This window comes from Pistacia vera, unplaced genomic scaffold (assembly GCF_008641045.1).
Source record: "Pistacia vera cultivar Batoury unplaced genomic scaffold, PisVer_v2 Contig269, whole genome shotgun sequence".
NCBI classification, from domain to species: Eukaryota; Viridiplantae; Streptophyta; class Magnoliopsida; order Sapindales; family Anacardiaceae; genus Pistacia; species Pistacia vera.
The window spans coordinates 263,801-290,489 of record NW_022196078.1 but is presented as its reverse complement, the minus strand read 5'-3'; the positions used below and the strand labels follow the sequence as shown (position 1 = coordinate 290,489).

At 33.1% G+C, this 26,689-nt stretch overlaps 1 protein-coding gene across 1 annotated transcript; it reads right to left on the bottom strand.

Moving 5' to 3' along the window:
* Positions 1-19,000: 19,000 nt before the first annotated feature.
* On the bottom strand, positions 19,001-21,817 carry LOC116133355 (protein NRT1/ PTR FAMILY 5.4-like; the record flags this gene model as incomplete). The annotated part of the gene is made up of 5 exons (XM_031419069.1): positions 19,001-20,110; positions 20,651-20,922; positions 21,010-21,255; positions 21,353-21,570; positions 21,649-21,817. Coding segments are annotated over 5 exons (1,794 nt in total), but the record flags the coding sequence as incomplete, so codon positions are not given.
* Between the last annotated feature and the right edge of the window lie 4,872 nt (positions 21,818-26,689).

Sequence of the window (26,689 nt, the reverse complement as noted above, 5' to 3'; positions counted from 1 at the left end):
ATTCACATCATCATTATTGGAAAATGTAATGAAGGAAAAACAAGCATTACTATAATTATAATCAATATCAAGTACAATGACACCATCAGAAATATAACCACAACCATAGTATTTTGTGTCCAAAAATAAATGGACACTAGTATTGGAAAAGTTTAAATTAAAACCTAATTTAATAAGTTCTAACACGGAAATCAAATTTCAACGAATATTGAGTGCATATAACACGTCATGTCGGTATATGATTCGACCTCCACGCATGATCAATTTGTATGTGTCGATCCCTTTATCTTCCACTTTTGAATTGTTACCAACATATATTCATTTTGTTTCCCGTATTATTTGTCGAAACTCCACTAAAACACTTCTGTCTTTCACTATGTGGTTTGTTGCTGCTGAATCTACAGTCCACAAAGGGTGAGGTTCAGTTAGAAAAATAGAACTGGAAACATTCATAGAACTTACTTGTGCAAACAAGTAATTTACCTTCTTCAGCTTGCTACAATTGTGAGCAAAATGTCCCTTCTTTCCACAATTATAGCATTTCACCTTTGCCATGTTTTTCTTCTTGGCAGATGCTTTCCTTTTTTGTGTTTATAAAACTTTCTTTTCTTTCCTTGAGCCTTATTATCATTGCCTTTTTTTTTTTTGGATCCACCTTGGAATTTATGCTTAAATCCCTTCCCACCATGTGAACTGGAACCAGTCATATACACATCAGTATTTTCCTTACTAGCATTAAGGTGATCTTCTTCCAGTTCCAGATGTCGTTTGGCATCTTCTAAGTTTTTTATGCCCTCATTGTGGGTAAGGTGTTTCTTCATGTGTTCCCAATTTTGAGGCAATGATCTTATGACAGCTTGAACTTGTTGTTCATCAATTAGGACATGACCTGCATCTCTCAACTCACTAATCATGTTTGACAAGTGCCTTAAGTGTACTTTCATAGTATGTTCAGGTTTTTCTTTTATGTGTCAAACTTGATTGTAAGTAACCGGAATTTGGTAATGGACATACCTCTAAACTTTGTAGTGAGGGCGGACCACATGTCCTTTGCTAATTCATATTCCCGATACTTTTTTATGAGATCATTGTCTATGCTCACTACAAGAAAACTGACATTTGGCGTCAAGCAAAATTAGACGCAGAAAGTAACATTTAGACGCTAATCCATTTTTTGCGTCTAAATTTCGTAGTCGCCAGTTAGTTGCAGTATCGCTGTCGTAGATTCCTAACGCGTCTAAATTGTTGTTTGGACGCAGAAAGTTTTTTTTTAGCGACCAGCAAATTAGTCGCTAATTGCTTGTCAAAATAGTCCCCTAGCTAGACGCTAATAGTTCAAGGGTAATTTGGTAAAATTGCATAGCGACTAATCAATTAGTTGCAAAATATACCTTTTAGTGTCTAATAATTTGTCGCGAATGCCACAAAAATTAGACGCCAAAGGTGTAAGGGTAATTTCGTCAAAGGTATTCGCAACTGTTTGATTAGTCGACAAATGTATTTTTTGGTGACCAAAATTTAGTGGTCAATGTTAACTTTTAGACGCTGAATATAGAATCCAAACGGTTTTCGCGTCTAGTTATTAGTGGCCAAATGTATCTTTTTGTGACTAAAATTAGTAATTAATTATATCATTTTGACGCTGATGTAGAATCCAATAGGTTTTCGTGACTATTTATTAGTGGCGAATGTATCTTTTGGTGACCAAAAATTTAGTGGTTAATTGTAATCATTTAGACGCTGAATGTGAAATCCAAAAAGTTTTCACGACTATTTTTTAGCGTTGAAGTGAAAGCATTTACTAAATTACTTTTTGCAACTAAAACATAGTTGCAGAATGTGTTTTAAAGGCATTTCATGTCGACCTTCAGTGGAATGCAAGTATGCTAAATTACTTGATGTCCTAAAAAATTAGTTGCAGAATGGTATTTTTTAGAGCATTCCTATTGACCTACATTAACATTCAACATAACTGCTCAATTGACACAATATAAATCTGATAACTAACATCAATCATATTTTCATACTATTAATATAGTCCATACATGGATTTTTATGCATGAGAGCAATAAAATCCAAAATGCACATACATGTGCATAACCAAAAAACAGCATGCACCCACATTTTCAGCCCACTACCTATCTATCTGTGCATAACTAACAAAAAAATGCCCACCAATGTACACCATCTAACATATATGCAAACAATCAAAAAGATGGTTTTACCCCATTTCAAAATATCTACTGCCCATACAACAAAAAAATAACCATCAATACCGTTAACATGTCAAGTGTCACCCAGTTGCGGTTTTTGAATAGCTGAGCTGATGAGGACGAATCTTCATCAGTTGGAGATGGAAATGGTTGTCCGTTGGAGCTCTATGAGGTTGCTGTAGTTCAAAGGCTATAGTTAGCTGCTTATCATGTCCAACAGGACAATTGTTGGTGTTCAAGCCTTTTTTTTTCTCTTTGATGATCAATAAGATGAGCTGCTCCTTCAACTCTTTAATTTTATTTTCTGTTGTTGCATAATGCACCTTAACTCTGCTTCTGCTACAGTGGATTGATGCTTAGTCTGTGAAAATGCAAAATTTTGGTTAAATCCAGAAGCTTTACCCATAACTTCTCACATATTTCAGCTTCTGTTTTTTTCACTTTCCCCTGCTTGTGTTTCACTTACAGCTCTATCATTTTTTCCTACCATTAATTCAATGCATAATCAATAAGTCAACAACAAACTATATAGCAACATAAGAATACTGCAGCACCAAACAATAATTTGATGGAGTAGAGAAGCAAGTATCTAAAAATTATCAATCTAATACAACAAACATATAAGTAACAGATTTACAGTCACATATCCATGATAAACATGCTAATTAATTGGAAAGATAAGGCTGTTGGATTTTGTAAATATCATAAAAGTGATGTGGCAATGCTTTGAAGATACAGAAGGAAGTTGATTAGTTCAGTATTACTCATCAAGAAGTATAAATCTGTACATATGCATTTCCCATTTTCAAAGTGTTTTAATTCTCCAAGAGGCAAAACAAGCCGTGGTTCTCTGCCATTGCTAGCCTAAACCCAAGGACATACACTAACACGTTGTAAAACTCCACTAATACTGATTCAGCAATCATGAAGCTGAGTTGTTTGAAAATACAGATTCATTCCAAGTGTACAAATCAGGAAAGGTGCCCAAGAGAAGAATGAAAACTACATCTCGTTTAATTATAATGATCATTGATCAGTGCACACTAGCCAGCATAAGATCTAGTGTAGTGAAAATTCATTTTAGAAGATGATGTGCCCAATTTAAATCATTCTGATTTAGGTGGTTTCAGTCAGCTGAATCTGAATTCCAGGAGGAAGACTTCACACACACACACAAATAAAAAAATAAAAAAAAATCTAATCTCATCCGTCCAAGTTCAGTGATACGACATTCAGATATAAATTCAGACAATAATAATATCTAGATCATAAAATCCTCACTAGAATTAGACTTCCATTAGGTGATATTTTAAAGTTACATATTACTATCAATTAACAACATGCTAACAAAATAAAAATCCATGAAAATAAAAATGCTCTTAAGGCTTTAAAATTGCACTTTTAGTTATAGCATGTCCCTAGGATGGATGACAACTGACGCAAAAATGCTTAGAAGAAACTTTGAATATCTACATAAACCATGAAACAGGTTTTCCCTACTAGAAGAAACTCCAACTTTCTGCTTAAAAAATTCAAACTGTTAAGTTCAATCAAGAGAAACAATATAACACAAGTTCAATTTCAGCTTATTCTGCAATGTTGTAACATATCAATAGCAAACCACAGCAAAGTTAAAAGTTTGGTAACACTGAGGAAAACTAAATGCCAATATCAAACAAAGCACAAGCACCAACATAATTACGGTCAAAAGATGACAGAGAAATGCAATGATGATCAACTTCATTCCGTACACCATACATTTAACCCAATTCAATGGTAAGACATTTCATATATCGTAATTGAAGAGATCAACTTACATATAGCTCCCTTGCTTGTCATTAATCCACCTTTCTCGGCGCTCCAACGAGTGTCATGAAATAATTGTATAGGACCGACAGATTCCCCAAGTGGTGCGCCTTAACAGTTCATCATCATTGACCTAAATGCAATTAAATTAGTAAACGGGAAAACAAAGTTGTATATTTGTATAGATGAATCATATTAAATACCTTTCCTTTTGTGCTGGATAAAGTTCTTGGAACCACCACGTGGTTACCCTCAGCTTCGACCGATTTCAGAATAGTTTTGACCGTGCCTAACACCACAAAATTAATATTAAATACAATACATATATATAACATTAAAGCTATGCTGACCTTACCTGAAACTTTCACTAGAAAAAAGACACAAAGATATATCCAATCATTGGGATCTTTAATTTCTTCTGGTCTATTATGAATGCTTCCTCCTTAGTAGCATATGCTTTGAATTTCTGTGTAGGGCACTCCGGAAGCTGTTGAATCTCTTAACCAATTTGTGCTTCAGCCATTTGAGTACATGGGCTCTGTGACATCAATGTCAACTTGGTCTAAATTCATCAATAATGTACATGCATAAACTTATATGGGATATATATTATTTTCATAAGGAAGTATGACAATATGGATAATGATATTAAACTACATTACCGTGATACGAGCAATCATTGTTTTTCAACATCGTAGGGAACTTTCTTCCAGTAAGCACTCTAACGGGGGCATAGTTCCTTGCAACTATTCCTACCTCAGTACTCACTTTCAGCATTGACTCCAGTAGGTACCCATCTTCTTTTGAAAGTCTACATGCAACTTTGACTGCGCTGTGGTCATGAGTCTTTCACATCAACTCCTCACTCTTCCCTCTCACATTCTTTGCCACAATATCGTCTACAAAATCAAAATAATGCCATCATTAGTAAAAATATGTTATCACAATGACGGTTTACATGTTGGTAAAGTAAAAGTATTTCTTAAATTTTACAAAACATGTGACAATATCTAAAATCCAAGTATATATTTCAATATGCTTATATGGATCAATATCAAACTTTACCATGATTGCAGCAATTTCAGGAGTGGTACAGGACTATGATTCGTCGAACAACATTTGCACTTCTAGCTGGGTTCGTCTTGTACCAGGAGCCATCTTTGGAATCTGTAAACATCAAATAAGGAAAAAACTACCAGGTAAGATATAAGTCACTTTATACATTTAATCTCATGAAATATGATCATTAACTATATTTACACATACAGAAAATAGTAAAGAGTACATATAATCATACAGCATACCATCGAACCATTAATCCGAAATTCTCATGGGAATGAGAATATCAGTTTAATATTGGAAAACGAAGCAAATTTACACAACTAATCACCAATAATTCATATCTACAAGTTATTTAATGATTTTATAAATACACATTGATTTTATGTGCAATCTGATGCAAACTAAAAGTTGAATAACTGTTCCAACCGCACTCTACAACATGAAATCTACAAATATCATAATTGCAGGAATTGCAATTTCATTGAGCACACATGAAAGAAGAGAGAACCAAGCAGCTGGGTTCATATTATGGTATTACAAGAATGACACAACAATTAATGAAAGTAAGATAATTATCATATACGATTACAACACACGTTTGACTAAGTCAGATCACTTTAGTACGGAATGAGCAAGCATTAACCTCTTTTGGAGAGTAAACCCTGATCTGATGGATAAAATAAAATAGCATATAACTAAAACTGCCCTTGATTTGCAATTTAGTATAACTTACAAGGAGGTCGGTTTTTTAAGGCAATTACATATTTGGTATAAACATCAACCTCAGAGCATCATGATTATATATATATATTATATATATAATATAGATATATATATATAATATATATATATATATATATATAGATATATATTATATATCTATATATGGAAATGGATGTAAATCATTTAGACTTCAAATCTAGAAGTTTATTATGGCATATTCTTCGTAAGCGAATACGAGTAATGTCGTGGGTCTAGTTCTACAACCCCATACTAGCTTATTTATCTTCATAATGATCAGCAAGCAGCACCAATGTACTTTTAGCAGAATATTATAAGCAAACACTAGAATGATCCAAGAAAAAGAAAGCATGGCACAATGACTTTAAATGTAAAATAAATGGGGATATTCATAGAAGAAATTAAATAAACTACAAAAGGGACTTGTATTTTGCGCACAGAATGTACAAAGATTGAATACAGCAGAGCTGAAATCTCATCTGCTCAGGCTCATAATAATTTTCTAGTATATATCAAATTGTCTGACAGTTTCTATTATATAGGAATGCATCAATGATATGTAGTAGTTTTGAGTTGCTAATTGTAATTTAGGTTTTATGAATGTTGTTGCATACCAAAGATATAGCTATTCTAATATTGTGTTCTACTTAGTTTAAGTGCTCATCTGCTCATCTCATCAAGTTACAAATTCATTAGTACTGATGAATGATGTTACAGTCCTCACTCTTAATAACATTACTCTTCATGATAACTTCTCAAAATCTTTTTACTGTTTGGCACTCTATTCATACTCACTCTCAAGGACACTCGGAATGAAAATCCTTGAAAGTTACACTAACAGAAAGTTAAGACACTAAAAGAAAGTTAAACACTTTACAGCCAGAGTAGGTCTCACAGAAACATTCATCTATACAATTTTGAGGACTGAATAGTAATTGGAACAAATCGAACAATATGATCAATAGGATGAAAGAAAGTACGCAGCTTTGGGAACATGTAATGGCTTACCCAAGAAGGAAACAAAGTCTTAGGTTGTCAATATTGCTTGACCTTTGCAGCGATACCAGATGGGGCAAGATGGCAACTGCTTCAAGATAGATTGAGAAACTCCAAATATTCTGTCAAAACAGGGTGGGTTTTCCATCAGAAATCAAATCTATTCCATCAAAGTTTTCTTTCACCTCTCTCCCACCACTCTCCTCCTAGTACTTAAAACTTGCTATATCTATCATCTCATAAAGATATGAAACAAGCTTGGAACCGTATTTGAAAAAGAATAACAAGAAATACATAGAAAATTTCCATAACAAGTAGTTGAACTTGAAAATAACTAAATGGCATTTTATGTATTGGACTTCGAAACACTGAAGTCTCTTCTACTTCTCGTGCAAAAGCATTTTCCCTATGTCTGAACTGCTGTAAAAAAATATACATTGCATTCTTGGATCATGAAACCCTAACCGTGATCACCATTAACCCATCAATAACCCAGAGAAAAAAAAAAAAAAGCAAAAACTAAGTTGTGTGTATCATCAGTCAACTAAAAATGATTTCAGGAACATAAAAAACAAAAAACGCTAAGCACATAAAATTTTACAGTTCTTCCCACAACAATGCTAAACTAAACTTCATAAATAATAATAAAAATAAAAACCCCACAGAAAATAATAATTATATATATATATATATAATAATATATATATATTAATATATATATATTATATATTATATATTCCCCTCATTTCTTCCAAAAATCACATAGAGAAACAAGACCCCTAAATCAATCACCCTATAATCACACGACCACGAGTAACCAAACCCAAACACCAGATTGAATACAAACCAAATGCAGAAGATCTAACGAGATCTAAACCCAAAGCAAAAACTCAACTAAAACCAAAAAAAACAACCAAATCGACCTTAAACACCATTTTCAACAAACCTTCAACAAATAATCAACAAAACAAAGCATATCCAGAGGAAACCGCACACAAACTGGGTCATGACAAAAATTGGCATATGGTTGACAAACATATAACCTATGGGGTAATCGCCAGGGATTTGCGTGGAGAAGAAATTGGGAATTTGGGGAAACGGGAGGGATTTGCGTGGAGAAGAGAAGAGGTAGGTAAGGTTATGAGATTGGGAATTGGGGAAAGTAGTAGGGATTTGCGTGGAGAAGATTGGGAGTTTGGGGAAGGCTTGCTTTAGATAGGTTAGGGTTTTCTGTATATAACTTTAAAAAGTAAGGCTTGTAAAGTTGTTTAATTTTTCAATATAATTATATTTTGCAAACAAATCAATTTGCAACTAAATTTAGTCATGAAAGAATTAGTTATAGTTACAAGTCTGGCGGGAATAATAATTGGGGGAAGATTAATTTCAACTTAAATAGGCAACTAAACCGAATTTAGTTGTGTCTATATTTTTTTGCAACTATTGTAATATGAACACAAACATTTGTTGCTAAAAATGCCTTGGGGCCCTTGTAATTATGTCAATAGGGATATTGGTAATTTAATTTTTCTGTAACTAATCATAATAATACTAATACATTCTTAATTAATTGCAACTAATTTAGCTACTAATGGGTAGTGCAAAAAAAAAAATTGTAACATAATGTAGATGCAAAATAAAATATTTTAGATGCAAATTGTCAAATTATGGAGGGAAAAATGGCCACCAAAAATTGCAAATAAATTTATCAGTCACTAACGTAACTTGTTCTGTAACTAATAAAATAGTCGCACAACATTAACTTTAGACGCCAAAAGGTGGAACATGTGGACCCCCAAATTGAGTTGCTCTTTGCCCGACCAATGGCAATTTAGTTGGTAAATATAGCCTTTTTGCAACTAATTCTGGTTAGTTGCTAAAAAATTGGTTGCAGAATGTAGTTTTTCTTGTAGTGGCTGCTCAACAAAGTGATGCAAGCAGTGCAATTCTTTTTCTTCCATATGTCATAAGTAGCATGGTCTCTTCTATGTTGAGTCATGACTCCTTCTTCAGGCACTTTCATGGTCGCTTGTTCTTTCAAGAAATATTGGATTTTCATGCTCCATATCTCAAAATTTTCACTGTTAAATTTTTCTCCTTTATTAAATTCGGCGACAATGTTCTTAGATGTAAATGTCATTTCTAAAAAAAAATATACACATTGGTTAATGTATGTTATTCAATGCTCAAAACATACATATATTTAATTAATTATATCAATAATAACTGTATATTAGATTTGGAATTAAAAGTTAACTATGTCAACAATCAACATCTAAAATTGTAATCTCCAATTATCATAGATATAATTAATTGAAATTCTAAAATAATATTAAGGCATAATCATGTAAGTATAATCGAACTTAAATTCACATAGAATAAAAAAATTTCAAATTTTCATTAAAAAAAAATAATAAAACTAATTCCATTACATAAATATAATTCAACTAAATGTAATGCCACATTCCATAAACTGTGAAGGATCTAATAAGTCTTATCCTAAGGTCGTTATCTAACTTGTAAGTTATCCTAGGCAAGGGAACTCCAAATTTCTTGTGATGTCCTTTACAAGTGGAGACTCCAACAAATGCACCAGCTGTCTTTCTGGCACCCCAATCTATGTATTCCTTGATGTAATTGTTGACTAAACGTCTATAATCTTTATTGATATCTTTAGGGTTTTGATCTTTCAACTTGTTCCAAACCAAATCAAGGAGACCAACGAGACTAGGGTAATTAAGAGTCTCTCTAAGGACATTGTATTTCATCTCATCTCTAATTAATCCCCTTTACCAGACAATTTCCTCTATCTTTTCATTCACATGAATGAAATGATTTACTAATTGCACCAGCTCATTCTCTGTGTCTTTTAGTATTAAGGTGTGAGTTTGTAGAGTACTAATCATGTTCATTATCCTTTCCTTTTAAGCAGGTGTTCTAGCAGCCCTTGCACGTCTATAACTTAACATTTTTATGTAACAAATACAAAAAAAAAAAAAAAAAAAAAAAAACTTTCTATTCATTTATCAAATAAATGTTAACTATATTTGACAAATAATATATTTACATGTGTTTATGGCTCAATAACTAAAATAAACCCGCAATATCATACCAAGTATGCATTTTATTCTTTAAAGAAAAGGAAATGACACTTTTAGAAACCTTTAGGTGCCTCCACGTGCTAGCAGGAGCTGCCACGCACCGACAGAAGCTGTCACATGCCGGAAGGTGCTGCCACACGCTGACACCTTTCGGCAGGAACTGCCACAAGCCAACATGTGCCGGTAGTGACCTATCACACGCCGCCAAGTATCAAATCCACACCTCACCTCAACTTCGGGTTGGTTTGACCCGTTTCTTCTTTGATCGGGTCAACTTGACCTGGTTTAACTTATTGACCTTGTTTGACCGTATGGGTTGGGTGTTGATCGGGTCGGTGACCCGGTTTACCTTTGACCGGGTTTAACTAACCCGTTTGACATTCCAGGTTGAATACTTGGGTCAACTTGACCCGTTTGATTTTGTTTTGGGTTGGGTCTGGGCTGAAATATTATGGATTATTCAAGAATGTGTAAAAAAAAAATTGTAGCCCAATGGTTAGGGAGTTGGGTTTTATTCATGAGACTTGGGTTCAAGTCTTAGCAACCACATTTTTGTTTTAACAATATAAAACAAATGACATGCCATATGGAGGGTTGAAAAGAAAATGACATGTCGGTTCATTATGGTCATCTTCAACCTCTATTTGGGTCTGCAACTTGGTACCCAACCCAAAAATAACCTGTTACGAACCCGAAACTTTAAAGAACCATATCGTAGCCATTTTAACTCCCTTTTTTGTGATTCAAAGGCCATTCTCTTCATAATTTCATAAGGAATCTAATAATCTAATTATTATTATGAGAAAAACAATTCTACAGATTTGAAAAATGAAATTTCATAACTAAACTTAAATAACATTCAGAATACTTTAACAGAATAGCATGAAATATAAAAAAAATGCAAACCACACTCTGATACAATTGTTAGTAAACTAAGAATAACAAATATTCTAATTCAATCCCAAGATCATATTAACATAATCATCATTACAATCACATTAACATAATTAACGAATTGCAATAAGTAACATCACAACATAAATACCTCTTGTAGATACCCAAGTAGTTCTTCAAATCACACAGATTGTTAGAATGTAATTGGAGAGTATTGTTCACTGATTCGTGAAAAAGGAAGAGAGAATAGTGTTTTGTGTATGGTTGTCTTAAGTGAAGAGTTTTTCATCAAACTCTTATACAAAGGTGGAGATAGTGGTATTGGTAGTTACCACAACGTAATCCGCATTCAATATTCAAATTGGGTGGGTCCCATTATGGGTGTCCCAACCATATCCAATAGTAAGCATATGTCATCCTCTACACGTAAGCCCAAGGCATTCTATGCTACAATGCATCTAACAAAAGAAATATTTATATGCAACTTCTTAAAAACATCAAGAAATTTTTAAAAAAAATTTGTTTATCCTGATTTTTCTTCCTTAACCTCTGAGGAAATGGAACCGAAAGAGTGCGACGTGCAAGCTCAATCGGAATTTTAGGATACTTCTCTACTTTCCTTCTCACTACTTTCTCTTTCTTCGGTTCTTCTTTAGTTGGTTTAGTGACTTTCTCTTCATCTGTCTTCTCTTCATGTTCTTCTAACTCTTCTTTTTGTTGAGTTACTCCAGCACTATACCACTCCTTAAAGTAATTACCTTTACATGCTCTCTCGAATTGGCAACAAATTTACTTGGCAATGAACATTGAGATCTGTCTAACAACTACTCGAATAACTGCCCCACTTGAGTTTCCAAATTCTGAATGGATGCTGATGTGGATATTTGCAAACGTACAAAATGGTGCAAGTAATAAAGTGTAAGTATACGGATGTCTAACCCTAGAGAATTACTAGCTACCAATTACCGAATTAACTATCTAACTGCTATTTGATTAACCGAAACTTTAAAGAATCGATAAACTAAAATTAACAAATTAAAAATATTGAATAAAATATAATTAAACAAAAATATGTTGGTTTAATGCAAATTTGACTAAACCTAGGGCATAGACTTCACACCATTTCTACTCTATGTATTGACAATTATTGCTAATATTATTAAGCTTTTTCTATAGGCCAAACACCCTAGAATTCCAGTAACTCTAGATTAACATATCTCTAAATTGGATTTAAGTCTTAAGAGATAATTACGCTCTATGGAATTTACCAAAGCCTCACAAGGTGCTAGGGTTGTGTTTCCCCCTAGCTTATATTTATATCACTAATGTGTTAGGGTTGTGTTTCCCCCTATCCTATTCAGTTTAGAACTCTTAAGACAGGAAAAACAAGTCATAAATTTAAGGCAAAAAATTCCAGAGTCGTAGTTGTTCCGTGGCACTGTGCCTAGGCATAGTTGATTCTGCCCCAGAACTTGCGATCTTGAAAAGATGGTGATATTTAAGCATGATAACGTTTGAATATGGCCAAGTGGTAAATATGTGAATTGTAGCCCTTTGAATCAGCTTTCTAACGGTCCAAGAATCATTATGGTCCAATATCTACAACTCAAATTATTGTCAAATCACTAAAGCAGGTTCAAAATTTGAGCGTTTTCCAAGATTCTCACTTTAACTTCAAATCAGCATAACTTCCTTATTTCAGCTCTGAATCATGAACCATTTGTTTCTTTTCATCACACATTCCATCATCGATAGAATTCTTTATCTGAATATCATGTTTACGTTGATAACCTGAAAATATTCAAGACATACCCATGACCTCATAAAAGATATTTATGAAATAATTAAGTTAAATTGCACAAATTAAACCTAATTTCCCATAAATAATCTCAATAAACCATTAAGTACATGTTAGAGTAGGTGCTCTAGAGCTAATCATATTGTTGTATATTGACTCTATGGATCATGATTATTCAATCTATAAAAGGCATTGTTTATATTATGTAAAGCATATTTCATATGTATGTATTGATATATGCCCTTAAAGTGGTTGAACTGTGACGAGGGAATCAAGTAGTGATAAGTCTTGATTGTGAGATCCCTATGATCACTTATGATGGCCATTCTAAAAATGTATGTAGCTCTAGTATTATCTTCACTTATGGCACATATTATACAATAAGACTATCGTAGTATTGAACGACCCTACCAAAAGGTAGTGACAGATCTTGCATGTCAAGGTTGTTTAGTGACAACTTGGTGCAACGCATGGGTGCCTGTTATTCATGAGTTCATCGAACTGGCCCATTAAAGGATTCCATATAGATGGTAACCCTAATGTCCATGGAATACATCCTCTAACAGATGGTAGTGCATGTGGTCCTTAGACTTTAGATCACCGAAGCGTCGTGTGTAACTATTGGTGTAGTTTGACACTAGCCAAACGTAATCCTATATAAGGTTATCAATATGGTAGTGATTGTTGCATTGAGAAGTTCATCATGACTATGATGGATCGACAAAGATTCATCACTCCTGGGTGCAGGAGAAATTATCTCGGTGAGATATTCGGTAAAAGACAACGACCTTGAATCTGTGGCCACAGTGGAATCAAGTTGGTGCTCGGTTGGTCAATTGGTCCGATAACATAATCTGAATATGTCAAAGTGGTTTATACTTGAAGCTGAAATTATTTCTATGCTTCAAACCTTGATGAAATAATAGACAATGAAAGGATTTGATTGCAAGGTAACCATATTATTAACAGGTAGCAAATATGCTGAATTCGAAACTGTTAGGTGGCCATGATGCCTTGCTAAAATCCAATCTTGGTCTGTGTGTAATGAGACAATCAATAGGGCGTTGATCGCGATATTACTCACTACCGGCATGATAAGGAGCCTATGAGTCACACACTTATAAAAGGCAATTTAAAGAAGATAACAAGTAAAGGGCATTTTCATCATTTATTGATAAAGGGGTATTTTGCTAAATCTTACAGAGCAATTAAATTTTTTAGAAAGGTTTTTGCCTGGATCCAATCCTGTATTGGATTTAATATGTAAGATTGATGATTTATTTAAATATATATATTGTCGTATATATATTGTAATTAAATAAAACGTCATTATTTAAATATATATATTGGTATATATATATGTTTTAAATGTTGAAAAAACATTATTAGATGAATAAAATAATAATGGCCTCATACCTGGTTAGCGATTTTGTTCGAAAATCATAGAAACTAATTATCTAATTAGTGAAAGGGTATATTGCTAATATACTTTAATTAGGGAAGTTAAGATCTGCCTATAAAAAGGCACTTTTCCTCATATTTCCCTAATAGCTCATTCATTGCCGCCCAAGAGAAAAAGTTGAGAGATTTTTTTTCTCTCTTCATTTTTCTTACTCCCTTCATCTTTAAACATCACAAATCAAACTAGCAAAGCGATTGTGTGTTGATTCTTGCCTTTGTGTGGATATTGTGGGTTCACTTCTGTCCTTCAAATGTGAGCGTTTTTCAACGATCAAGTAGTGGAGCCATCAACGTGGGTAAGAATCTAAAATCTTGAATGGGTTTTTGATGTTCTATAACATGTAAACAATGTATTTCTCATATATGGATTTTGGGGTTTAGGTTTTAATCGGTAAATTTTTGTTTTCCACTGCCTATTTCTTCAATTAAATCCTAACACTGGTATCAAAGTCTTTATATGAGATTACGACATTTAATCTTTGCTAGAAAATATGTGATTTCATGATTACATGTTTTCAGTTTTAATTTGATTGATTTGGATGTGGATTAATTGGATTAAAATGGATAATGTTGTGTTGATAGGATTATTGAAATATGTTGTAATTGGACTGATTTTTGTTGAAATTGGTGTGGATTTGAAACCCTAGATGCACCACTGTGTGTGGTGGTACACCGTGACCCAAAGCAGTAGCAACGCGCGCGAGCTATTGTTGCCCTTGGTTCAAAGTAGCACGCACGTGCGCAGTTGTTGTGTGTGCACATGGTAGTCGCCTGCTGCCATGTGTGGAGAAGGAGATGGCCATGTGTTGAAACACGCGGCCTTGGTCAACACCTATCAAGGTATTTAGGGGTTGTGTGCTAAGGCACACAACCACTATCCCTAATAGCCCTAGTTGAAAAATGTAGGACTATTGTCACTTTCACTGTAATGTCATTGTGTACAGTGGCTGCCTTGGGCCGATCATTGCCACAAACGGCCTAGGTTTGTTGGCTATGTGTTTACCCATGTAGCCTTGATCATTACTTTGTGTTTTCACACAAGTGATTAACACGTTGCGCGTTTTTACACAAATTGTCCTATTTTGGGCAACTTCTGATTTTCCTCTAGAGAAATCTCTCTCATTTACACTACAATGCTTATTTTTTAGTGATTCAAAATCTCACATGTCACTACATGTGTGAGGATCGCTTCAACAGGTTTACATTAGTTTTTGGACTTTTGTAACATAGGGTTTCAATCTATTTACAGTCAGTTGATGCCGGTGCACTTTAATTCGTTGTAGGTTCGTAAATAGATCATAAAATATTTAATATTGAGTTAATTGACTCACGGTTTGCACCAGTAGATTGTTGACATGTTGGCGCACATTTAGTAAGTCTTTAACCCTATTGCCCATATGTGTCAATGCACATAAAAGTGCTATTTCAAGCAGCTTACGCATTGGTGCAGGTGGGCTTCATTTTGTGTTGTTTTTGGTGTTGTTGCGCATTGATGTTGGTCCAGAATTTAGTATAATTTTTGTTGCAAATTATAATCATTCTAGAGGCCCAACAGCAAGGGACTAAATTGAAAGGTTTACAAACACATGAAATTGCTTGAAATACACTAGACAGCCAAATGCAAGGGTATGTGGACTATTTTAACATAAAACACATGTTTTGCAATTTTGGCTTCAAAATCAATTCAAAATTAATTCTTTAAACACTTTAAAACATGCCCAAGACGTGTAAGGGCTTTTAGAATAGAAAATATGTTCCTGAGAAGCAATTAAACACACACAAAGAGTTAGAACTGGCGGTAAAAAAGCATGGCACAACAAGACCCACGATCATGCGAGCCGTGTCCTGGGCCTTAAAAAAGGCACGTAGGTAGGCACGGCACATCCCACTAAAAAAATAATCGTTAATAATGGCTATTTCTCATTTTTTAAAATTTTTTTTTATTTTTTCCTATAAATACCCGATTATTTCTCTTATTTTTTCACACTCCAATTCCAATCTTCATTCTCCTTTCTCTCTCATTTTGTATTTTTATTAATTAAAAATATATATAATCAGTATGAAATATAATAAAATAATGAGACATTGAAATATTAATTGAATTTCAACACTTTTTATTACTTATAATTATAAATTAGAAATACAAACTTAGAGATTAGGATTAAGAATTAACATTAACAATTACATCTCTATTAGAAATACAAGTATACAAATACAATAGAATTGTAAACCCCGTACCTTTTTGTGTTCATGTATGTTGTATATATGTATGCATTGGTATGACTTTTGCATGTTTTCTCTTTTTTTTTTTTTTTTTTAATTTTTTATATTGGATGAATGAAAAGATTTTGTTGGTTGGTTGTAAGAGTGCCTTTTTGTAGTTAGTTTATTACTGGAGTGTGTTGGATTTGAAATTTGTATTAGAAGTCATATTGGTTAATCGTATATCATGCATATGCATAAAATGTGTTGAATGGAGTTGGGGTGGAATATTATTTGTGTTGTGATTTCCTGAATTGAGTTGATAAAGAGAAATCCAGTCAATTTGGTGGGACTGGTTTATCTGATTGATAAATGGAAGTGTTTTGGTTAACTCGAGGTGTGAAATGGTTTATGTGGAATGTTCACTCTTGACTTGCTTTTGCAATTGTGAAAGTGTAGAAAAATTCAATCACCAATCTCTTGGGACTTATAAAATAATAATTTAGGGGTCCTTTTGTGATAAAAATACTTATGTGTGAGGATACTTTTGGAAAATAGCACAAAAATTCAGGGGCAAAATTGATATTTGCCACTCACCCAACTTAAATCCAGCTTTAGTCCACTGGAACGGAGAAGAGAAGAAAAAGAGAGAGAAAGGGAAAGGAGAAATAAAAAGGAAGAAAAAGGGGAAAATGGTGGTTTCGACCCAATTTTCGTTAGGAAATCGATTTTTGGGCATGCATTATTTGTGAGAGAAGAAGAACCAAACTTTTTGAGGACTTTCATTATTTGGGTCAAGCTTCACGGGAGTGAGTGGAAAATCCGAAACCTTGACTTTTATTTTTAGCAAAAATTATATAAATGATTTACTCTAGTATTATTAAATGTTTTAATTGCTTAAATCTTTTGATTTTTGTTATGTAAATGTGTTTAATATAAAATTATCATTTAGATTTGAGAATTGATATGAGAATGATTGGACTTCGATATGTATTGGGTAAGAATTGTTGATAATACAAAAATTTGGCTAAATTGTTATTAAAACTTGTATTTTTAGCCTCATAATGTATATTGTGATTTAATATGATGTTGTATGTTTCTCTATGAATGAAGGCACGAGATTTATGAAAAATTGTGAATTGAAATAATATATATTGATAATAGTAGTTTCAGCCACCATATATAGTACCCATCCCCCTCATGGTATTGATTTGATCCTACGCATGCGTGGTGGTAATTTGTCAGCCCAAGTGGGTCGAATGCCTGAGGGAGGCAGATATCGTTACACCAGATTGATTTTGCTGGTCCAAGTGGGTCGAAGGTCCGAGCGAGGTAGATATCGCTATACTGGATTGATTTTGCCGGCCCAAAGGGGTTGAAGGCCTGAGCGAGGCAGATATTGCTAGACAGGATATGTTGTGCCGACCCAAGCGATGCATGGTCTTGTTAGGTCGAAGGCTTGAGCGGTGATCGATTCCGCTAGTAGGATAGATTTAGCATTCAACCCATGCGATGTTAGACCTTGCCGGGTTAGATGGGTTTACTTCTAGATACTAGTTGTGGTGAGGATTTTCACATGAAATTGGAAAATGTTTTATGTTTATATGAATTGTTTATGGAAGTGGAAATTTATAAATATAAATGTTTTGTTGTATATTAAAATGTTTTCTCCTTGTCAAGTGTGTAACTGATGGATTTTACTTTTGCATCCCAAAGACTTATGTTTTGCTCCATCATGTGTCATTTCATGTTTTATTTTGGATTTGTAAAAAGATATAAAACCTGATATCATATATTCCTCTTATTTTTGTAAAAGAATTATTGATGTTTGTACATAATGATGTAAAGAGGAAAATGTTTTGTGATAATACTTCAGGAAATCAAATTTTTAATGGTTTTACAGATTTTAACATGGCGTGTCTCGGTCACCTGAGTCTCATGGGTGTGCCCGGAGCTCGTGGGATAAGGAGGGTCGAAACGGGTCATGTCAAGAACTATGTCAACTTTGATTCTAGTTTACAAATATTCAAATAAATAAATGAAAGTGAAGATGTACGATATTTTTTTGATCAATCATTTACTTTGAAATTGTTAATATTAATTCTTAATCATAATTTCTAAGTTTGTATTTGTAATTTATAATTATAACTTATAAGTAATAAAAAATGTTGAAATTCAATTAATATTTCATTGTCTCATTATTTTATTATATTTCATAGTGATTATATATTTAGTTAATTAATACAAATACAAAATATCATTAAATATGACATATAAAATATTTTTATAATAATTATTAATAATAAATTAAAATTACCATAATTTTAAATATTAAATATTAAAAATAAATCGTTGGCCGACCCAGTAAACATGAGGGCATTCAGATTTGACGGACCGACGCAATATGACAAGGCATGAATTTTTACGGAGCTTAGCATGACACAATGGGTTTTGAATTTTTAGGCACCACACGCCCACCAGCGACTCTACAATGAGTTACCGAATATGAAACAAATAAAGATAATGGAAGAGCGTTTTAATGCTTCAGAATGTTATGCTTGGACAGATGTGATATGACACGTGAATGATTCCTAGATAACTTTAATGCATTTTAAAATTCAAACAAAGAAAATAAGAGAAAAACTTCCCGGTCTTAATGTTAATGGTACTTGTTCTAGCGAGAGAAAGTAACAAAAACTCGCAGATTGGAGTGAGATAAGGCTGGTTTTATAAATAAATAAAATTTTGATTTTTGAAAAATTATTAAATAGTACAACAATGCTCATGATGCTTACTAAATGATTTTAGCAAGGGTTTAGCAATTATCTCGTTTGCTTAGGGCTTGAGCTAGCCCTTAATTATCAAGTCAAAATTACATTTTTGATATCGTCCTGAAGGACCTAAAACTACACACACGACACTTTGGTTTGTAATTTATTATCCTAAACTAAACATGGTCGTGCGAATTATTTCTCTCTCCATTCATCGATTCTTCTTCCTCCCTTGATTCTTCCTTCACAACTTTTTTGTACACAAATCTCTTGGCAATCCATATAAAAATACATAAATTCAAAGCACTCAATCCTGCCAATACCCAGTAAAAGTAATCAAGATGTGCCCTATTGATATTGTTACTAAGCCAAGTGCCACCAGCCCTTTTATTAGTTACCTCCACTATTGATATAATAATACTATTCAGAAAGCTTCCAACTCCAATTATAGAAATATAAGCCGCTGCCCCCATGCTTCTCATTTCTTCTGGCATTTGATCATAAAACAATTCTTGTAACCCCACCACTGTGAACACATCACAAAGTCCAGAGAGCACGTATTGTGGAAGTAACCACGCAATAGTTATAGGCAATGTTGCATTGAGTGTGTCCATGAGGCCATGTTCCCTAGCAGTTTTGATCCTTTTGGCCTCTACTAAAGCCGCTACAATCATGAAAATTATGGACAAAAATAAGCCTATGCCAATTCTTTGTAGCATGGTTATTCCTGAGGGGAGTCCGGTTTTTTTCCGGGCTAGGCGGACGAAGACTTGGTCATAAATTGGGACGAAGATAAGGATGGCTAGGCCTATGACACTTTGAAGTGCAGCTGGGGGGAGTTCAAAGTGTGGTCCGATGGATTTGATCATTGTGCTGCCTTGCTTGGTGAAAAAAGTACGATTTTGAGCTTGTACAGCGAAGAACATCAAGCAAGCTAGCCATATCGGGATGACGCGAATCACTAATTTTACTTGTTCCACTTGATTTTGGGTGCATAGCCTCCATGGATTCCTTTGCGCGCTCAAGCAATCTATCTCGTCTAGTATCATCGCCTTGTCCAAAAATCTGCAATTTTTGGAATCAAATTGAATCAATGAAATTTTCACAATGAAAGTTTTCATATATAATGAACTTTCTCTTCTCAAAATTATTATAAAGATTGTTTTATGTGGGCCTAACCCTCTTATCTCATATTGTCCAAAATGGGGTCAGGAAGAAGTAGAACACACAAAATAATCTGTCAATAGTTTAAAAAATCCTTGATGCTTTTCCAGAAAAAGTAGAAAAATTGATTCATTTGACTTAGCTAACATTATACTCCTGTGGATTTTTCTTATAGGGACAAAATCGCACAAAAATCCTTAGCTTTCACAAAATGAATTTAGTAGTCACATATTTAAGATAATATAAGTACTTTACATCTAGTTTAACGCTATCTCCAAACTAGACTATTGGATCTCTTAAATAGTTTTTGATTTTTGGATCCAATAGTCCTGTAGAAGGTAATAGGAAACAAAAGAATTCTTTGAATCTCATAAATATATAAAAATGAAAGAAAAAGGGTTTGAATCCGTGGAATATAGTTGACACTGACGCATAATATACCTGAGCTGTTTAGTTCGTGCAAGAGTTAGTCTCCTAGATTGACCCAACTGGTTCTTCCCATTCATCCCGTCATCATCTTCATTACAAATACCGCGCGTCTCTCTCACGCGCCACTTCCGGACTGCCGCAATAAACACCTGCACCACCTTGGTAAACGGGCTCCCCACTGGAACCTCCTTCCTGTACCTCTTAATCCCCACCAAAAACATCCCCAATGCCGCCGCCAATATCCCCGCCAGTATCCCAAATCCTACTGCCCACCCCACATTCTCCTGCATCACAAAAACAAATAATTAATTATCCTCATTAATCGAGTTGACTTTTTTCTTTTTATATTCTCATATTCGTTCATTGTTTACCTGTATGTAAACAATGACCAAAATTGAAGTAGTGGCGCCAAAAACAATCCCCAAGTACCACCAGTTAAAGAATGAGCTTTTGGCCTCCTTCTCCTCAGGGGTGTTTTCATCAAACTGATCAGCGGCGAACGTTTGCACGCAGGGCTTGTGCCCGCCTTCACCAACTGATAATATATAAAGCGCTATGTAAAATACGATTTTTGAATGAACTACTGTCGACACAGCCAACGACAGTAAAATCATCCCCTGCACGTAAAAGAAAAAGATACATCACTATCTATCATTTGCTATGATAACGAGAAGCAGAGAATTGAGATGATTTTTTTTATGGCGAGGAACTCGCCAGTAAATAGATCATAGAGGAGGCGATGACGGTCTTGAAGCGACCGAAGTAAGAGTCGGCGAGGAAGCCTCCGATCAAAGGGAAGAGCGCGGAGACACCAACCCAAGTATTGACATTCTTGCTCGCGGTGACGGTTGATTCACCAAGAACGTTTGAGAGGTAAGTGACGAGATTACCAGCCAAACCATAGTAGGAAAACCGCTCCGCCATTTCAACAACTGCAAGAAGATATATTCGTTAAAATATGAAAGAAAGATATACGATCAAGATAATGAATGAAGAATTAATTAGCTTACAGATGATGAAAATGGCGGCACTCCAGCCACCCCTGGAGGGTTTTTCTTTAACCTTGGCATGTTCTTCATCGCCATTTTCACGGCCATTTTCAGTGACTATATGTGGAGCTACTGAACTGTCCATTGAAGATTTGAGGAAATTGATTGAAGAAAATGAAAGTGAATGATTTCAGCATCTTAGACTAGCCCTTTTTATAGAGGAATATCCCCCAATGTTTAATTATATAACATAAATCCTCTGCCGTTAGTTAACCATTAGTGTGTTTTTAGAATTTATATTATGATGGGTTAATAAATATTTACCATATTTTTATTGTTTATTTTAACATTAAAAACTTATTATAAGATATTTTTATTATTTTAATATATTTAAGGGAAACTATTGTTATTAATCTTATTAATTAGTAAAATCAAATGCTCTCTCAATACTTAAAAAAAAAAAAAAGTTAATATACCAATATAGAAACTCTAATCTAATAAATGAGGTCTTGCTATTTATGTATTTATTTTCTTTTTATATCTACTACTCATCAACACTTAGTACAATATATAATATATTATATGAAGTCTTGCTATTTATGTATTATTTTCTTTTATATCTACTACTCACTAACAATTATTACATTATATATATAATATGTGTGTGTGGTGTGTGTGTGTGTGTTTATATATATGTGTGTGTGTGTGTGTGTGTATAATCACATAATTTATCTTGCTATTGGAAGAAGTCTCTCATAATGAAATTATATGGATTTTAACAATAATTCATATATAATTAGGGTTGACAAATAGGTCTTGTTCGGTAACATTAATCGTTCATGAAGTGTGTTCATAGATATCTTTTTTGTTTGACTTAGAGGAGTTTTAATTATTAGTTAACTGTGTAGAGGAAAACTGAATAGCTGGCGAAAAGTGAAGGGTCATATTCTCAAAGAATTAACATTATCGTCAGGAAAGTGGTGTCATAGTATCTTTTTTGTTTGACTTAGAGGAGTTTAATTTATAGTTAACTGTGTAGAGGAACTGAATAGCTGGCGAAAATGAAGGGTCATATCTCAAAAGAATTTTAGCTGTTTAAGAAATTGTGTGAAGATCGTGTGCAAAGCTCCATTTGGTAGAAAATGTTTTTATTTATTATTTTGCAATAAGTTTGTGAATATATTAATATGCATTACGTAATCATCATAAAATTGATAAAATTATTTCCTGATTAAGCCTAAAATGAGATAACACAAATTTTAATTTCTTAAATTATTTTTACTACAATAAATTCAGGCGTTTATATTAATTATGTGATTTCACATACGTTTTAACTTTCTCATTAGGTTCATTATAATTCATTATCGGTATCAAATGAAATCAAATGGAGGCTATAATTATATCAGAATTTTTACAACAGTTTCAGATTGACGGTATTTTATTTTGCCCAAATACTCATTATTTTAGATAATAAAGTAATAAATATAGATCAAGATCAAGATCTTCTCCTTTGACTTTCTGTTTCTTAAATTTTAAGCATTTTATGTCATGTAGCATTAAGAGTTGGTGGACAAAATATAATTATTTAATTTTATTATTTGACACTCAATTAAAATGAAAAATTTGACATGCCATATTACCTATTACAAGTGTCGGCCCACTCAATATCTTTAATTCCTTCTCTCTTATTGCACCACTGAATCCATAATTTGGTTACAGATATCATCAAAGAATGAAAGCACTTTTTAATTGACTTTCTTTTGTAGATTTTCACTCCTACCTATCTATGGTGAATATTTTGTATATATCTTCTTATATTTATTATATTGTTGTATATTTTTATATGAACATGTTTTACCGGAACTACGTGGGAAGTTATTTTATACTGAAAGATACTTGAAATTAGGTCATGCTATTTTTAACAAAATTTTGGCTTCTTCTTTAAGTCTATTGGTTTGCCTTAACTCAATACCATTTTTTTTTTTTTTTTTAATCTTTTGTTAGCATTGTTATTAGATTGTCTAACTCTTTCTAAAACCAGAAAAATAATTTGACAGTAAGCCATATAGCAGTTGTTTTAACCCATTTTTTTTCTTTGTCTAACACACTAATTAAACTGAAAAATATGTTGGTTTGGATTCTTTATATAAAACATGACCGCTAAACAACGTCTGTAAAAAACTAAACTACTCATAAAGTATTATTGATAAATAAAATTCTTATTTAAAAAAGTATATAAATGGTTAATTATCAAGTAACAATTCTTTTTCTATCTTATATAGTTTTGTATCTACACTCAACCAAAAATGTTATACAGCACCAAGCGCGGCAAATCCCTGAACTGTGGATATTTTCTTCAATATAATGATATCCTGTCACAATCCTTAAAGACTTTACTCATCTTTTTATAATGAATAAAAAAATAAAAACGTATTTATTATTATTTAATCACATTCTTGTAAACGAATCTCCCTATTTGTTAGTGTAAAGTTAGTGCTTGAAAATTTTACAACTCAAAAGCGTAGCATTGGATGAAACTTTATTTACCCTTTTAATTTATTTTCTTCTTCTTCTTCTTTCCACTATTTCAACTACAAAAAGTTTTTTTTTATTATGCCATCTAATCCAACCCACTAATTTTGGTCATCCATCAATATTGTTAGTGGCATAAAAGCTTAGCAACAAACATTCCCCCTCTCATCACAATTTGTACTAGCAATGTCAAAAATGCTTTTAAAATTTTGTAACAACTGAAAGAAAAGGAAATAAAAGAAGATTATTGCATAATACACGCTGATAGAACCCCTTTACTTGTCGTAGAAGAGGTATTGATTTGAAATTTTTTCCAACTTTGTTGAAGAAGAGAAATTCAAGATGCCTAAAATCTCCACATAGTCGAGATTTTGTCTGGTTGAAAGTGGATATATGAGGTTTTATTTTTAGAAAGATTACCCGATGGAGAGATTTCTATACCTACTTATATTATCACCTTGAAAATACTATAATTAATATTAAAAATCGATCATATTACATTTACAAAGTTAAACTAAGATAATCACATAAATGATAGGATGTTTGTATCTAATAAGGTAATTGAAAAATAACTATCACCCCAAATTTAAAACCTTTAAAAAATTCAATTAAAGAATAGTGATCTTTTTAATCACTACAAATTTTCACAGCTAGGTTTGATTGAAAGAAAAAGTAGCTACATCAATTTATGTGATTAATTATTGGTTTAAGTTGAAAAATACTTATGGGTTTGATTAAAAGATAACATCCCTGATAACATGATAATTCTCTTTTCTTAATTGTTGATACCATGAATTCAGGGTAGAAAATTTATTCTGAGGGGTCAAAATATAATGTTCATGAATGAAAGAGACAGAGAGAAATTAGAAAGTTATATTTATGAGGGCCAAAGTTTGAAGTTCAGTAACGAGGATACCAAGAAACTTAATACCGGAGGTCTGGAGGACAAAAATGATATTTCCTATATAAAATTTAAAAAAAAAAAAAAATTGTGGCACCTGGGGTGGCATGCCTCTGTGTAGCTCCACCACCCTTGAAGATTATTATCATGGTTCGGTTAATTAGTATCTATTTAAACATATAGATTATATGATATATTTTTTATATTTAAATATCTCTAGACAATATGCAATTTTTGAGTTCTTAAAAAAAATTATATGACATTTTTAAACTTTCTATAATACCATCCAGCTAATTAGTAACTTATATTTGAATCCTCTTTATCTTATATGATTATAGTCAGTTTTCATCATCAAAATTAATAATATATTATACCATCGTGATTATTTGTCAAAACTGAAATTAATTATCTTATAATTAACAATGATACCATCGTGGATTATTTGTCGAAGCACTCATATATATATATATATATATATATATATATATATATTATATATATATAGAAGAGCGAGAGAGAGAGAGAGAGAGAGAGAGAGAGAGAGAGAGAGAGAGAGAGAGAGAGTATAAATTTAAAATAAAAAAATTGGAGTTATGAGGAGTTCCTTATCTTACACATGGGTGTGTTTGGTTGGGGGTAATAAGATATTACTGAGGTAATGTCATCTTATATTATTTGATTACCACGTTTGGTTGTCAAATAATATAAGATTCCAGTAATTTTCCAAAACCAATAGTAGTTACTATTGGTAATATAGGAGGTAATCTGATTATCTTCATTTTTTTAGGTATTTTAAGATTACTTGGTAATTTTATTTTTGTTATAATTCTACTTGTTAGGGCCCATTTGGATGGGGTTAATATTACATAAGTGGGGTAATTATTCCTAAAATCTTTTATGACAAACAGTGGCATTTGGGGGCTAAGTTGTCGGGAATATTAATATTGTTATTAAAACTTACCCAAGGTAATCTAATTTTGTTTCCTATATTGCCCTTAAACATATGAGCATTTGGTCCAAATTAGCCTTATATTTGTTAAGATTTACAAAACACTCAATTCACTCATGCAGACTCTTTTGTTCTCACTTTTTAAATTTTCCAGATGATATTGCCCTTGTTATTTTCATTATTTACATAAATGTCATTGTACCTAGAACTAGCCACCACCAGCCACCGTGGATCGTCGTCAAAGGCTGCCAAAAGTCGTCATAATGGCATACAACCGGCCGTATATGGTCGGTCGTGTGCCGGTGAGGTCTTTTCCAACCATGGATCACAAATGCATATTGGAAACGGCCAGGTCTTTGGCCATGAAACAGTCGGCATTTCATAGCCAAAGATCTCGCCATTTCACGACCACATCTGTGGCCATTTCACGGGCACAACTTTGGCCGTAAAACGGCCATGGCCAGATCTATAGCACTGTCGGCGTCAAGGCCAGATCTATGGCACTATTAGTGGCTGTCGACGGTGGTGGCTAGCTGTCGGCAATGGCTTGAGGTGGGTAGGGGTGTTTTTGTTAAGTTTAAAACGTTTTTGGTTGCTACAGTGTTTTTTGCAAAATCTGAAAAGTAGGGGATTAAAAGAAATTATTCAAAAAATAATAATAATAAATATTATTATATTAA